The sequence below is a fragment of the Haliotis asinina genome, chromosome 15 (genome assembly GCF_037392515.1).
Source record: "Haliotis asinina isolate JCU_RB_2024 chromosome 15, JCU_Hal_asi_v2, whole genome shotgun sequence".
Lineage (NCBI taxonomy): Eukaryota > Metazoa > Mollusca > Gastropoda > Lepetellida > Haliotidae > Haliotis > Haliotis asinina.
Genome location: NC_090294.1, coordinates 27,635,876 through 27,653,067, shown reverse-complemented (window position 1 = coordinate 27,653,067; position 17,192 = coordinate 27,635,876). Strand labels below are relative to the sequence as shown.

The following is a 17,192-nucleotide window of genomic DNA, read 5'->3' as shown; positions in this document are numbered from 1 at the left end:
TAAAACAAATGCATGCTTTAGAACCAAATGCTTAGGAATGATTTTAAGACATTGCACTATCTATCATTTACAATTATCAGCTTCATATTGCTACCACACACGGGTACTTTTTGCTGTTTTATTGTGAATTAAAAAACATGGCGATTTTCCATTTCGACAAAGCTGTGTTAGTGCAAAATATCTTTATGGAATTTTCTGCTTGTGCAAATAAGTTTGGGATTGACTTAACAGGCTCCCTGAATGTATATGAAAGTTCAGTAAGTACTGTGACTCACATTCCAGGGCATGGCCACATTCAAGCCCGTTCAGACTCAAGTAAAATTGCGAAATATAAAAAATGGGGGAATTTTTTTACTTGTGCAAACGGGACTTTTGATTGGTTTAGCTCCGGCTCACCGAATATATAAAATAGGGCTGAAATCTTCACTGAGAACAGAATCAACGGAAACGTGATCCTAAACTGACTGAAAGAAACTTAAAGAAAGAGCTTCTGAAATCTGAAGACCATGGGCGTCAAAGTAAGTAACATTTTGAATTGTATTTTTGTGTACTTACTACTTATTTTTTACTGGGGTGACTTATATCGTCAGAGGTCATTCCGTCACTATCAAAGCCCACTTATTTTCAGCTCAGCTGGTCATCAGTTAATATTTAGCTCACCTAGTTATAGCTGAGACATATTTTTATCCAAATGAAAAAAATGAGTGTATGACTATTGTGAGGAATCATATTTTTTCAATAATTTTATCTTTAGCTTGATTTCATCACGAATCTCCGACTAAACTGAAAACAGAAAATAGCTTTTCCTTAATTACACCTTCTATTTCAATCTGTCATAGAATTCGATACTGTGTAATCTGTCATGAGGCTCATCACACATGTTCAGTTTATAGTCATATTTTGTATACCCGTATTACCCAAATCTGACTTTTGCATTTCGTTAGATATTAACAAATTCTTTCAATATCCATTAAGAGAGAATGCATACTCATTTTGCCTGGTACCCATTCAAAATGCGGTCGTCCTCAAATAGAAAATAATACAATGCAGCTGTTTTCATGTTGCTATTTTCCCGACTAATGATGCCCGAAAAAAAAACCCAACAAAAAACAAACAACAAAAACAAACACCCCCCCCAAAAAAAACAAAAAAAAACAAAACAAAAATAAAAACACCCCCCCCCCAAAAAAAAAAATGATAACAAAACAAAACAAAACCAACAACAACAACAACAAAAAAACAACCAAAACAACAACAACATAAAAACAAAAATAAACCCCAAGCAAACAAACTTCAGGAAACAAAGTATGCCAGAAACATAGTTACTCCCCTCTTCCCCTCTTCATGTTTACGGATAGAACTTGTTTTGGAGACACCACTCACCCCCTTCCAGAAGACGTATTCATGAGGACCTGACGTATTCAAATATGTTTACTTATTCATACATCAATTATGCCAAGGGTTCAAACTAAATACTGAGTTTTCACACGTGTCAGCTCTCAGTATCTTGTAAACAATGAATATCTGGACACAATGTACTTACAGATTAAAATGGAGATGTCCTTAAAAACAACCCCTGTCTAAATACAAATCAAATATTCCAAATCGTTGAATGTTGATTATGACGAGAAACATCCAATACTGTACTGAACATGTTTTGAGGGTATCCCGTTAACCAACAGGTACTATATGACCTGTTGTTTTCATTGTCTGTATTTTCGCTTTAAAATATTATACCACATTGTCCACATCTGTGAAATTTAGGGCATGTCTTTGAGAATGATTCCTTCAAAATAAAATGGAAGCTTTTCAAACACTGGACATCGAGAATATGCCGGCTACTTTTCAGAGGGATACTCGCATGTCTTGCTAGTACTGAAATCACCAGTGTCCTAAGTATATTATATCATATCTATTTTAATTTCCTGTTTTATTTTTTCTAGGTTACATTTCTTCTTGCACTGGTCCTGTGCCTCTGCGCATTTGGCTATTCAACTCCCGTAGTGAAGAAAGTAAGCAATCGTTGGCTTTGCTTTTGGGTGTATGTGTTATGGTGTGTTGTTGTTTTTGTGTTGTATTTCAGTGTCTGGCGTGTGGGTTTTGTACGGGTAGTATTAATGTAGGTGAAGATTCTTGGTTCGGCAAGTGGTTAAACCTGTTCGCTAGTCAAACTGAAGGCCTGGATTAGATCCATATGGTGACTGTAAGAGGTGTAGAACGGGAGCATTGTTCGGCGTTAAACAACGAAATTAATCATGTTTTGTCACTAACCTCTAATCATACCATTATTAACGGCGGTTAAAAAGACCTTCCAGCAACAAAATTGTAACATGCTGTTAACTAACTTTTCGTTAGCTATTTAACGGGCCGTTAGTGTTTGACAGTACTTTAAAATAACGGTGCTTTGAACAAGCGGGCCCTAGATTAGATCCATGATGATGTTAAACCACGAAAGTAATCATGTTTTGTCACTAATTATAAGTTAAAAGTGATAACCATGGCTAGACGTAAATATCTCGAATACCTTGTAAGGATTTGAAACACATGCTAAAATGTTATTTTGTTTTCAAAATTTGTTAAATGCACTCAAATGACATAAGTTTGCCAATATTGTTTCTCAACAAAAACGTTTCTTAACAACATGGATATTTGTCCAAAACATACACAATGATTTGGCATCAATTTGAACCGAACTATGTTTAGGAACTGACAAAAGGAACAAAAGGATCTCTTTCGTGACAACAGATCAGTTGATCCTTTCTTGTAATAAGGATCAACCTTGTTTCAGTTTTCTCGTTGACCAGGAAATAGTATTCACATAGGGACTTTAACAGATTTTTAACCACATGCTTAAATCCATTTAACTTTTATTGCTTAGTACAGTGCTTTCAAAAACAGTTTACCACAAATATTGACATAAGTTTGCTTTGTCGCTTTTATGAAAGTTTATAAACATCCTGGGTAAATATTTGATATAAGTGTTGAGCTGTAAGCATAACTTAACTAAGCATTGATATAAACAACTCTATGTTTAGGAACTGATAAAAGTCTATCCCTCGATAATGGTGTAGTGAAATCATTGATTCGTGTTATATATCAAGGTAAGATAGGTTCGTTTGTTTACTAGCCAGGTGTCTAACATCATGCTCAACAATGTATGTAACTGATGTATTTTCTCCCAGGCTTTGTCAGTATAGCACCATGTTGAAACAGTTGGTGACTTGCCTGTCTAACATCATGCTCAACAATGTTTTCTTGTGCTTCATGTGATCAGTGTGAGAAAATGGACGATGGTGCCATGATGGAGGAGGACTGTGAGGATGGGACAGGTGTGTCGTCAGTACCTGGGGAGGCCGACAACGTCTTCGTCGGTGTGGACGTACAGGTAACCTGTTTGTATATCAGCACTTACCAGATCGGTATGCACAGTTATGCTCCGCGTAAGTTTGGTCTACACATATTTCACGGCTGGTGGTAAAATGGAAATAGAGTCCATTCTATAGCGACAGTACTTCCAGATAATCGATTAATAGCTTTAGAATTTGTTGTTATAGTAAAACGTAAATACATAATCTGGTTTAGAACAGTTGGTTCTAGTCAGTGGCTACATTTGAACTATTGAGTTTTTGATGAATTGTATGAATGTAAATCTGCTGTATGGGTAAAAAAGTATCAAGATATGGATTAGAGATGACTTTACGCTGGTTACATGTTTTTTCAATAATATCCACAGGGCCGACGTGTGTTTAAGGTGGCGGGTAACGATACCTGCTTCATTGACACAGATCCAGCCCCGCTACCAGACTATGTGAGTATAGTTTTAGAATATTAACAATTTCAGTAGTTCAGAATTTTCGGCGTTATGTATTTCAAGTGGGCTTGAACCTTTCACATCTTGTGCAAGATGGACCTTAGTTTTCAGGACATGATTACTCTGTTGGTGAACACGTGGTGTCATCACTGATTTTTAGTGATCCATTCGTATAATTTTCACTGCTATTTTTCACTATACAATTCTTCTGCACTGACGTTCTAAATTTTATTTAATACCCACTGAGGCTGATTTGACAACCCACCATACAGATGAAATATTGCTGAGTGTGAACTCGCTCACTCTCTGATTTGAGAACCATGCGTTAATGATGTTGTTTTAATTACTCAGGTGAAAGAGGCCACCTTGGACCAAACAAAGACTCCGGTACTGGTGACAGATCAAGCAGTGTTGGACAGTGTGAAACAATGGTGCACAGGCGACGTCTATGTCCTCGTGGCTGACGACACTGCTGCCGACGGAGGTATATTAAAACAATTCTTTATTTATATAGAACTTCTAGTATCCATCTGTCTCATTGCGCTGATTTATTATTACCCCGGATCACCCAAGCTGCTGGCGAGGCGCTATGAGGTTAATATTCTCTTGATTTGTCCCACCGGTTACCTATTTTCTACTGTGAGAACAGAGTGGTTGTGTTTTATGCCGTTTTAGCAATATTCCAAAAATATCACGACGAGATTCCCCTCATTGTATCCATGTAGGGAATCAGCCCTCGCGTTCGGCGTGACGAGCTAACGATTTCACCACAAGGCTACCCCACCGCCCCTGAATATTTATTGAAGAGATACCATGGATTTATTAGGCCAGTTCAGGACCCGACAGTGTGTGTGTGTGTGTGTGTGTGTGTGTGTGTGTGTGTGTGTGTGTGTGTGTGTGTGTGTGTGTGTGTGTGTGTGTGTGTGTGTGTGTGTGTGTGTGTGTGTGTGTGTGTGTGTGTGTGTGTGTGTGTGTGTGTGTGTGTGTGTGTGTGTGTGTGTGTGTGTTAAAGGAAGTGCTATTGTTTGATAAAGTCTGGTGGGTAAGTCATGTGGTTAAACTGTTCTTTTGTCTGGTGCCTGGTGCACTGAGTAAAGCATTATGACTCTGCTTACTAACCCTGTGTACCGAGGCACGCTATTCTATTGCTCAGACATGCTCTGTTCTTTCTGTTTCAGGCAGACGCAAACGAGCCACCTGCTACAGATTACGGTGCAGATACTACATCATCGGTAGGCGTTGGTATCGTCACTGCATATTGTTCCTGTTTAGATGTTAGAACACACGGATACAACACGAACCTAGCAGCAAGAAAACGTATTTTCAATAAAATTGATTATCTCTGAAATCCTCCCACTCATTGTTCGCTCGTAAAATCCCTAGCAGCCTGAATTCTTTGTATTGTCCATTTAACACTGACATCTCTGAAAATGTTTATCTATTGTGAAATAAAGCTGTTGTTTGTACGAATCGAAATATCGGTTGCTTTTTGGCACCAGTTCCAACTGTAGGCTATCAGAGTTGGACCTGTTAAGATGTGGGTTACGACTGGTCTTCAGTAACCCATGTTTGTCGTGAAAGGCGACTAACGGGATCGGGTTGGTCAGAGTTGCTGACTTAGTTGGCACGTCATCGTTCCAATTTGTCCAAATCGATGCTCTTGCATCCAGTTAATCACTGGATTATCCGGACTCGATCATGTACACACCACTAACATGTGGCTGGAATATTGAGTGTAGCGTTAAATTGCTAAGAAACAAGCTACCTTTCAGAGTTGGAACAGCATCTTCGCTACTGATGCTGGCCTTAAGCTAAGTCACAGGCCAGGCTAGATATAGCTCGTTTGTGATTCTTGAGCGTATTTTGGCTTTCAGTTACAATTAATCTGTAACACGAGGCGAGGAAACGATAGAGTGACGACACAAGACGATATTAATTATTGTATTCTCACAGGTAATTGAAGGCGATAAAGCTATACCCTCACTCACACACAACTTTAGACGATGTTTAGATTATACTCTGTTATTATATTAACTGCAGTTAATTCTCGCAGCCGTAACTGAAGGCGATAAAGCTGCACCGGACCTCAGAGTGAACATGAGGTTATGTTCAGATTATAGTCTGTTATGATAGAAGTGGCGTTGTCAGTAGTGTATAGCGTTCCGTAGACTGACATTTTTCGTCTCATCTCAGCACATCAAGGGGAACGAACGACACGGCCTCGACCCCGCCTGACCAGGTGACCAAGACAACACATAAGCGCGTGCGGGCCACAAAAACATAGCGTACAAAGGGAGAGGCGCCATTATAATGCATTGGAAAAGGCACATATTCAACACTAAAGTCTACAGCCAGCACAACCGGCGAACACAAAAGCTGCACCACATATTTTTCACACCTTTCTGATTTCATTGTCGTCGGTGTTCTTGATCGAATATATTTTGGGCCGCAAGCCGATGAATTCAGCGATTGGTGTGCCGGTGCATTCATCCTTCATCTTGCTGAGCACTTTTTTATTGACTTGGCTATGCATCTGCTGGTCCTGGGTGTAGTCGCTGGCGTCGTACATGTGTAATTGGCTCTTTGTGTCCTTGTAAACGTCATGGGTTCGAATTTCCATCAGTAGTAAATCCGTGCCCATGTACAATACTTCACACCCGTCGACATACTGTTTCTTCAGTTCCTTGTAATAAAAGTCGTACATCAGAGGCGTGTTCAAAACCACGAGTGCTCGCATGGGTCCTGAACGGATGCGAGCGCTTGGTTACATTAAACCATTCGTGACCAACTCGTGCTGTTATGAGAAATAGCTTTTCGTCTTCTTGATAGAGGTTACGGAAAGGGGCGAGTGGTGAAGAATGGCATTAAAACATGTATAAGACAAAATGTTATGGGTGTCAACTTCTTTTTTATTCATTATACAACGTTTCTTGGCTATTCCATCTTCCATATTTTCTATCAAACATGGTCGCCATCTTAGTTCGCTTAGCGAGGCAGCTGTGAGGATGGTTCAAGGGCGCTTGAGCGCTTGTCTGGGCACTGGCGTTCAGGATCCAGTGTTCGCGGGTGTTCGCGGGTGCTCACGATTCTGCACACGCCTAAGGTGTTTGGATAAGTTGATGAAATTCATCCCCATGTAAACAGTCCTTTTGAATTTGATGTGGCTTTCGCTCTTGTGCAGTGCTACCAGATTGTCGCTGAATATTTTGCTTTAGTTAAATGATGGGCTGGCTATCAGTTTTCTGAGGTTTCCACCTCTTTTGATCGGATTAGTTTCACGTCACATGTTTTCTCAAATTTTCCATGTCCATGGTCTTGCTGACCTTCGACATGTTCATGAGCCTGTACAGTTTTTTCTCAAAATCGTTGGTGGCCAGCTTTCATACATCCGTGCTCATTCCAGTGTAGGGCTCCATCCACTGACTTTGGTCGAACTTGAGTATTTTCCCTCGTACACCAAATTTCTCCAGTTTTAGGAGGAGTCCATCGTGCCATATCATGTCAAACGCTTTGCTGAAGTCTAGGAGGACAGCAGCTAGGTACTCTTTCTTGACCTTGGCTACTCTGATATCATTTTCCAGTCGGAAAATGTGGTCAAGACAGGAGCGGTTTGATCTATACCCGCATTGGTCATGAAATAAGTGTCCGTTAGTGTCAAGGTGGTGCTTTATATGTTCACTATTGCCTCCATATTTTTGCACAGATTTGATGTTAGGGATATTTGGCGATATGAGCTGGCAGACGACTTCACCTTTCCTGGTTTGTGCAGAGGTATGACTGTTGCATGTTTCCATGCTGCAGGTAACCCCACCACCACCACCACCACCACCACCACCGTGTGGACCCGGGACAGAATGTGTCCAGAGCACCCCATTGCTTGTCGTAAGAGGCGACTAAATCGAGTAACCTGTTTGCCGTGGGTTGCGTCCCGTGTCGGTGGAGGACGGGATTCTGGCGGTTGAGGGCATTTGGGCTTTAAACTGCGTTCCATTTGCCCAACACACCGCTTTGGCCCTTACTTCACCTAGACGGGTGGCTGAGTTGGCCCGATTCAACCAACCGGCTGGTCATGCCAAGCCCTGTGCAGAGACTGTGTATGTGTCATTGCACAAATATTATTTGGAATTGTTCGAATTTCGGTCTTGGCACTACAACTGATCTATAACTTTTTGGATTGTGAAATATCATAGTATGAACTTTGCTTAGAGTCCTATGCCAGAAGGCGGTGGCTCAGGGGAAATCTGGTGGATCATTTATTTACAATTCTTCTGCTGGAATATATCATCTGAGTATCCTTGGTGTTGCAAGTAGGAGGCCCACTTGTTTTTAGCATTGTCCTTGTGATACTCCGTGGTGGGTGGGGAGGTCAGATGATGAACCATATTACACTAACTATGGCTTACACAACCCCTATTAAAAGAAACAAGCGTCAACCTGACAATGATGATGATGAACTACGACCGTCTAATTCGACCATTGAATACTGGCCACGATTTCTAGTGATCGAGACTCCTGACAAGTCACCTGTCAAATTAAACCCCGTTTGTTCGGTATCAAAAGGTATAAATGGCATCGCGGGTGAGGTACGAAATATCAGACGACTGCGTTCATATTCCCTACTTGTTGAACATGAGCAAAGGTATTGTTAGAGACCGAAATCAATTGTTCGCTGATATGACTGAACTTGACATCGCATCAGAAATGAAAGATCAAGGGGTGACTTTCGTTAAAGGATAAAACGCGGATAAACTCAGAAACAAAACCTACTAACACATATCTCTTCCATTTCTCCTCTCAAGTATTCCAAAATCAGTAAGAAAAGGATATTATAATATCAGTGTTGATACTTATATTCCCAATCCACTGTGATGCTTCAAATGCCAAATGTACGTGCACGGTGTCACTACCTGTACTAACTCGGTAACATGCGCTCATTGTAGTGAGAAAACTCATGCTACTGAAGACTGCAAAACTACTATTAAAAAGTGCGTCAACTGCTCTGGGACACTTTCTGCTTTTTCTAAACAATGTCCAATCTGGAACCAACAAATGGACATTAACAAAATTAAATTTACACAGAATATCAGTTTTGCTGAAGCTAAGAAACTTGTTTGCACACCAGACACAGTTACATCATCCGCCTCAATTACGAGAGCACCCTCCGCTATCAGCCACAAAACAGCCGTATCCACTTCATCAACACTGTGCCAAACTGATCTGACATTGGTGGATACAGATAAACCTGAAGTATACTCACCCAGTCAGTCCACTCAGCATGCTGAGTCCCTTTCAACAACACCAGTTCAAGTTCAGTCACGGTCATCTCAGGAGCAGTCATCGTCATCATCATCTCAAAATAATGCGAAATATCTTACTAAAACTAAAATCAAAACCAGAAATGACTTACAAAAATGTCAAAGTAGTAGAGCCTCAAAGGGTTCGAATGACAAACTCCAACTTTATAATTAGTTCGGATCTTTAGAGGGCACGGATGTGTCCGAAAACATCCAAATTAGGGCACATAGCTTGTTGCCCTCAAGGAAAGCAAGAGGTAGATTCCCAATAAACCCTCCGAAGAAATAGTTTCTTCACATATTATTCAATGGAACTGCAGAGGCATGAAGACAAATCTGCATGAACTACATCTGTTAGTCCAAGACTTTGAACCTGCAGCATTCTGTTTGCACGAAACGTATTTAAAACAGATGGATACTTTTAATCTACGTCACTATAATGCATCTCATTATTTTTCTCCATCTGGTGATAGAGCCACAGGAGGGTCGTCAATCCTTGTCAGGTATGATGTTATCTATAGCCCTGTGACACTCAAAACTAATCTTCAAGCAGTTGCGAATTACTTTGCACGTTACGCTTACTTTGTGTCCACTGTACATTCCACCTTCATCAACACTTAAGCAGGCCGATCTACAAACTCTCTACGATCAATTACCCAAACCATGTATCCTCATGGGTGATTTAAATGGGCACAACCCACTTTGGGGTGGTGTGACCACAATTACGAAAGGTCAGGTTCTGGACGATTTCATTTCGAATAAAAATTTATGTATATATAATGATGGTGCAAATACATAATTACATCCTGGCACAGGAACATATACAGCTCTTGATTTATCAATAACTGACTCTAACTTACTAAATGAATTCGAATGGTCAGTCCACAATGACCTCTGTGGAAATGACCACTCTCCTACTATATTAAAAATCTGTAACCCCATCTGATGTGCCTCCATCAACAAGATGGAATTTCAAAAAGGCTAACTGGCCTTTATATGAAACGCTGTGTGCTGACAAGCTTCTACCTGAATATTTTATTGATATTCCTGACGCTATCAAATGTTTTTCTGAGGAACAGAAATCTATAGCGGATGACTGTATACCAAAAGTCCTCTGCAGTTCCATATATTCGAAAACCGTGGTTCAACAATGAGTGCAAACAAGCTAGGAAGGCAAGGAAAAAAGCAGAACATTATTTCCGTCTTCCGTCGCCATTCCATGGTGCATAATTTAAATAAATTTTTAAATGCTAAAGCGCAGCATGCCAGAAAATCAAAGGTAAAGGTACTAAATCTAGTGTCATACATCTTTTTTTTTACCACATCATTTCTTTTTGTTCTGGGTACAGCATTGACAAGTCAGCATATCTGTATTTACACAATTAGAAACAAACCAAATTTACGGAACTTTTATTGTGTTAAAAAACTAATATTGGTTTCAAACCAGTCAGAGAAGGTACAATGTTTGCTGCCTTTCTAGAAAATATGTATTCTTTAGTTAATATGAATATGAAATTCAGTACGTCGTTTCTTGTCTCTTTAAGTCAGAAAATAATGGTTTCATTGTTTAATTTCAGCTGAGTGTCATTTCATTCTCAATCCATTCCAGTAGATCTTGCCACAACTTTTTGACATCTTTGCATTCATGTAATAAATGAATGATCGATTCTATATCAGCGTCACAAAAAGTACAGAGTGGTGATTCTATTAGTTTGTATTTGTATAAATCTTTATTAGTTGTAAGAATCCTGTGTAAAATATGGTATTGAAGCCATCTGTGTCTAGAACTATACGAAGCTCGAAATGGTATAAAATTGTATGTTTTCCATAGACTGGGTGTGATATCTATCTTCAGCTCTTTTTCCCACTTACTTTGATAAACTAGTTTTTTGTTCACAGCATCTTTATGAAGAAGCCTGTAATATGCTACATCCTTTCTTAGCTTTGAATAGTATTTCCAAATTAGGGGTAATAAAAGGTAAGTCTTTTTGAATGTCAAATTGGAACGAACTCTGTTTCGAGTATGATTTCAGTGAAGATAACAACCCTGTGTATTGAAGGAAATTTGTTTTAACCCCATACAGTTCTACGAATTCTTTATAAGAAAGAAATGTATTGTCATCTTATAAGAGATCATTTACAAATTTTACGTTTGATATTAGATACTGATCATATACTACTGGTTTTCTCCCTATTGTTTTCTTGTCATTCGCCCATATATATTGTCTCGTGAAAAGATCATTTTCGTATTTACTCTTTAGAATGGTTATTCTTCCAAGGGGTGTAAGGTCCCTCAGAGACAACATTTTCATTATTTTGTCATTTTTTAAAAATTTTATCTTTTTAGTTCTTTTCCACCATTTTTGTTTTATTATGCTGAAATAGAATGCCTAAGAGTGCAAAGGGCTTTTGTGTAAAGTCAAGGTGGTATTCCCTGCAGTATTGCAAACTTGAATATTGTTTAGAACCTATCCACGAAACTTTAGTTTTGTCGATGTTTATTCCAGAGAAGGAAGCGTATGTCTCCAGTATAATTAATGTTTCCCTGAACGACCGCTCTAACCCGTCTAAAACTATAGTTGTATAATCGGCGAATTGAGTCAGTACGTATTCTAAGTCAGTCATAGTTATTCCTCTTATCTTTTTGTTTTGTCGTAACATATGGGCCAGAATTTCTGCTACTATGAGAAATATACACGGCAAGAGGGGATCGCCTTGCCTGCAACCCCCGCGTAACTTGGAAGAATTCTGATGGAAATCCGTTTACAAGGACACTAGAATTTATGTTATTGTAGAATGTTTTTAACCAAGTTTTGATAGAGGGACCGAAATTGAAAAAGTCAAGACATTTCTCGATAAAGGACCAATCCACGGAGTCGAATGCTTTTTCAAAGTCTGTAAATATCAAAAGTCCAGGTTTATTCGTAAATTCTGTATAGTCCATAATGTCGTTAATCAGTCTTGTACATTCTCCGATGTATCTACCTTTCATAAAACCTTTTTGGTCTTCACTGATTATATTAGGAAGCATGTTTTTAATACGAGCTGATATCACGACTGAGGCTAGTTTGTCTGATATGTTTAATAGTGAAATGGGTCTGAAGTTTTTCAAATTGTCCTTTGATTTATCTTTTTGGGGGGATACATGTTATAAGACCTTGTTTTTGACTTATAGATAGCTCACCTTTCCTATATGCTTCCTTTAATGAATTAATTAAGTATTTATTGATGTCTTTTCTCAAAGTTATGTATCCAAAATAAATTCTCGGTCACCCATGTCCAAGGTTTGGAACATGATCCAGAAAATTAAAGGTAAAGGTACTAAATCTAGTGCCCATCATCTTAAACATGGAGATCAATTGCTTACAGATAAATCAGATATTGCAAATAAACTGGGTGAAACCCCCGCTAACCACTCTTCCTCTTCTCACTATGTACCTAAATTCCGGCAGTATCAAAAACAAGAAAAGAAAACTATTAATTTTCATTCAGATAATGAGGAAGATTATAATGAAACGTTTACTATTCATGAGCTCCATACTGTTCTTGATCAAGCCTACGATACTGTTACAGGAGCTGATAACATACATCATCAACTCCTGAAGCATTTACCAGAATCCTGCCTAGATTTAAATATTTTTTATGATATTTGGACATCCGGTAACTTTCCTCCCTCATGGCGTGACGCCATAGTAGTACCAATACCTAAACCTGGACGTGATCATACAGATCCATCCAATTATCGTCCGATTTCACTAACTAGCTGTTTTTGCAAGACCATGGAACGCATGATAAATAATCAACTTGTTTGGTACTTGGAAACAAATAACCTCATAACAGATGTACATTGTGGTTTCCGTAAAAACAGAAGTACTGTCGATCACTTAGTGCGTTTAGAATCATTTGTTAAAAATGCACTTATTAATACGCTGTGTCTATCTTTTTTTGATCTCGAAAAAGCATATGACACTACGTGGAAATATGGCATTTTACGAGATTTACATGACTTCGGCTTGCGAGGTCGTTTGCCTGATTTCATAGCCAAATGTTTAACAGACAATTTCAAGTCCGCGTGGGTTCTACCCTGTCTGATCATTACAATCAGGATCAGGGTGTTCCACAAGGCAGTATTTTGTCAGTCACACTTTTTAGTATAAAGATAAATAGTTTATCAAAAGTTTTAAACGATTCAATTGATGGATCGTTATTTATGGATGATTTTAATATTTCTTATCGTGGGAAAAATATGCATTCTATTGAACGGCAACTGCAGCTGTGTTTAAGCCAAATAGATAAATGGTGTCTTGAAAATGGCTTCAAATTTTCTAAATCAAAAACCAATTATATACATTTCTGCCGTAATCATAAACCTCATAAAGACCCAGAACTATTTATAAGTGGCACCCCTATCAAAGTCGTCAAGGAGGCTAAGTTCTTGGGACTCATTTTTGATTCACATTGCCCTTTTTGCCCCATATTAAATCCCCAGAAGCCAAATGCTTGAAGGCACTCGATTTATCAAAGGTTGTCTCTAATTCAAAGTGGGGAGGGGATCGGACTACCCTTCTTCACTTATACTGATCACTGGTCCGATCTAAACTTGATTACGGCTCCATCTTATATGGTGGAGCTTGTCAAAGCAACCTCAAAGTACTTGATCCTGTGCACCACCAAAGCTTAACACTTTGTCTTGGTTCTTTTAGAACCTCTCCTATCGACAGTCTATACGTCGAAGCTGATGAGCCTTCTCTCAACCAACGCCGTATAAAACTATCTTTACAATACATTACAAAATTAGATTCTAATGAGTCTAATTGTATCTTTAATCCTCTTTATGAGGATTTGTTTAACAAAACGTCTTCCCTTGTTCCGCCTCTTGGGCTCAGAATTAAGCCATTTCGTCCAGCTTCCAGTATTGAGCTGGAAAATATAGCTCCTTCAAGACTTCTTTCTCCTCTTTGGCAATTGGTTAGGCCCCAAGTGGACCTAACATTAACTACATTTACAAAATCAGAAACTAATCAATTACAACACAAACAAGAATATAATCAATTAATACATAAATATAGCAATTATAAATCCTTATTTACAGATTTGTCCAAGGACGGTGGCGCATTAGCTTGTGCCACTGTCGTTGGATCCAGAACAATTCCAGATTACCACGCAACAGTTCTATTTTTACAGCTGAAGCTAACGCCATACTAACAGCCCTTAAATATATTCAAAGACACCCTAAAAATAATCTATTCCGACTTTCTTTCTTGCCTTCAGGCTATTAAAAAAATTTCTTGTAAACATCCACTATTAATTGAAATTATTGAATTGTATAATAATCTGGTTACTGGCCAGTACGACATCGTCTTCTGTTGGTTACCCAGCCACGTGGACACTTCCGGTAAAGCAATGGCCGATCTAGCTGCTAAGGGCAGCACTCAACAAATCTGTGACACCACTTCTTATTCCATACACTGATTACAAAGCTAGCATTAGAAGCTACATTCTGATGCAAAAGAAGTGGGACACCCAAGTAGGTACAAATAAATTACATGAAATAAAACCGTATATTGGTTACACATACTTAGGATGTCAGTCCAGATTTGAAGAGGTTATTTTACGACGATTTCGTATTTGCCACACTAGATATACTCATGCATACCTGTTAAAAGCTGAGGATTGTCCATTTTGTATCCCTTGTGATGAGAGAGTTAACAAGCATATTCTGCTTGACTGTGTTGAATTCTCCAGCACAAGGGATATGTATTTTAGAGTTAAAACAATGAAGGATCCTTTTACCAGGGTTAGTTCTCATTTAATTATAGTTTTTTTTTGAAGAAATTGATTTTTTGGTTCAATTTTGAGCTATATGTTTCTCTAAAAAAGATGTATTTTAATAATTGGTAGTTTAGATTCGTAACTAGAATTGTTTGTGGCTGTACCGTCAAAGGGGGTTGAAGTATTGTAAAATTATTGTTCTCCTGAGAGGGTGCGTAAGTCCAAAAACATTCATAGTAAATTTAGGTCTACCAGGTCTTTAATCGCAGTATTTCTGTTGTTTTAATTTTGGCTAGCATATTGTACACTCGCCAGCGGCTGAAGGGATGGTGTAAATCCAACTAGGGTCCATACAGGTAGCAAAGGTACTGTAAGTCCCCATGGTCCCTAGTATGGTGATCTACCTTCAGTTCTTGGCGATCTATAGCCTGTTTTTATATTATATTGTCTGAATAGTGATATGAGTTTTAATTTTTCACGCTAGTTTTATTTCTCATTGTGATATTCTAGTTGTTTTGCTGTCCTTTTGTAGACAGATCTTTAACTATATACATCAATTCCTTTTCTCAAGAATGTTATGTTCTCGTCACGATATGCCTGCAATACTGCCGATGTGACGTTAAATATTAACTCACTCACTCACTCCAATCACTGCTTTCCGAGTGGAGGCGACTACCGGGTCGGATGGTAAGACTTGCTGACCTGGTTGACACGTAGGACGATGGTCATGATGTTTGATCCAGACTCGATTATGAACAGACGGCCGCCATATAGGTCAATATTGCTGAGTGCGACGTTAAACAACAAATTAACCAAACACGATTACCAAATGACCACCTTGATCTTCTCGCACCATGAGGATTCGAATTAGAACAACCAATGCTTGTCTCACCCAGTGACGTTCTCGTTATAACTGGTCTTCAGCAATCAATGCTTTGTGAAAGAGGCGACTAATGGAATCGGGTGGTCACGTTCGCTGAAATGGTTGGCGGCATGTCCCTGTTACGTGGGTCTATGTTTATGATGTCAGTCAAGTGATTGTCTGGCAGTATATATTTGCCTGATAATCGTCCAAATGAATACTAGTACTTGCCATATATTTTGCTTCAAAACTTTATTCACAAAAGAACTTGCAAAGGAAACCCGCCCTCTTGTACAAAGCGCTTGCTGAGGGAAAAAACACAATGCTTGTTACCTTCTAGTTCAAATATAACAGCATTGCTTTACGAATCGACTTCCGTTTTAAGCGAATTTAGCGTAAACTATCTCTACGAATTCATGTCTCTCTCAGTGGAAATATTAACAATCTACATGTGCAGCATGACACTCTCAGTTCAAATATTAACCACCTCTATGCGCATTATGATATTCTCAGTGTAAACGTTAACAATCTCCATGTGAATTATGACACTCAGTGCAAATATAAACAATCTCCATGCAGATTATGACTCTCCCAGTGCAAAAATAAACAATTTCCATGTACATCATGGCACTCAGTGCAAATACTGACACTCTCCATGCGCATTATGACACCCACAGTGGAAATATTAACAATATCTGTGCGCCTTATAACACCTCTAGTGCAAATACGATGTTAGATGTTTGAAGAACATGAAGTCACGTTTCAGCTGTCATCTATTAAAATGTCAATAATATAATGAGACATAGTCCTTTCATGCACACCGACGTTGACAGAAACAAGGAAGAATGTTTTTTCGATACAAATCAAAACAAACAGAACAAAAAACGCAGGAAAAAATAGTAATGTGACAAACGATCAACCTCGATACGTGTGTATTGTGTCATCAGTCTCTGGATATATAATACCAGAGTTTAGGACAAATTGGGGATACACCAGGTGTAGGCATTTGAGGACGGGATGGCCGATTAAAAAAAGATATTTCGGGTATTTCAGAAGCAAATTTATGAAAGTATGATTAGTTGTCGGCTCTGGACATAGGATATATGGTGGTTCCCCTGACCCGTGTGTCAAAGAAGGTTTAACAATAATTGACAATTCCATGTCCACAGTACTGTCTATAAATACATATAGATAACCTTCCTCAAATATTCAAAGGACGGCTGGGTAGCCTAGTGGTTAAAGCGTTCGCTCGCCACCACTTCGAAGAAAACGGTTCGACTTCCCATATTGGTACACTTAGTGAAGCCCATTACTGGTGTCTCCCGCTGTCATATTGCTGAAATACTGTTGGAAGCGGCGTAAAACTAACTCCCTCAATCCTAGGTAACCACCCTTTGTAAATAATATAGTTATCATCATTGACAAGTAAATGAAAACTAGGCTTCAGATGAAA

The 17,192-nt window shown here is 38.9% G+C and overlaps 1 protein-coding gene across 1 annotated transcript; it reads left to right on the top strand.

The window, feature by feature from the left end:
• The first annotated feature begins 428 nt into the window (after nt 1-428).
• LOC137265396 (uncharacterized) lies at nt 429-5,281 on the top strand. Its single transcript, XM_067800795.1, has 6 exons — nt 429-518; nt 1,944-2,012; nt 3,275-3,385; nt 3,734-3,808; nt 4,163-4,295; nt 4,990-5,281. Exons 1-6 carry the CDS (start codon nt 507-509, stop codon nt 5,088-5,090), a joined length of 501 nt encoding a protein of 166 aa, XP_067656896.1. The 5' UTR covers nt 429-506; the 3' UTR covers nt 5,091-5,281.
• Nucleotides 5,282-17,192: the final 11,911 nt, after the last annotated feature.

Bases quoted from the DNA above. Each gene is read 5' to 3' on its own strand.
- LOC137265396 (XM_067800795.1), top strand. The intron at 2,013-3,274 runs GTAAGCAATCGT...TCATGTGATCAG, and splicing joins CAACTCCCGTAGTGAAGAAA to TGTGAGAAAATGGACGATGG. The intron at 3,809-4,162 runs GTGAGTATAGTT...TTAATTACTCAG, and splicing joins CAGCCCCGCTACCAGACTAT to GTGAAAGAGGCCACCTTGGA.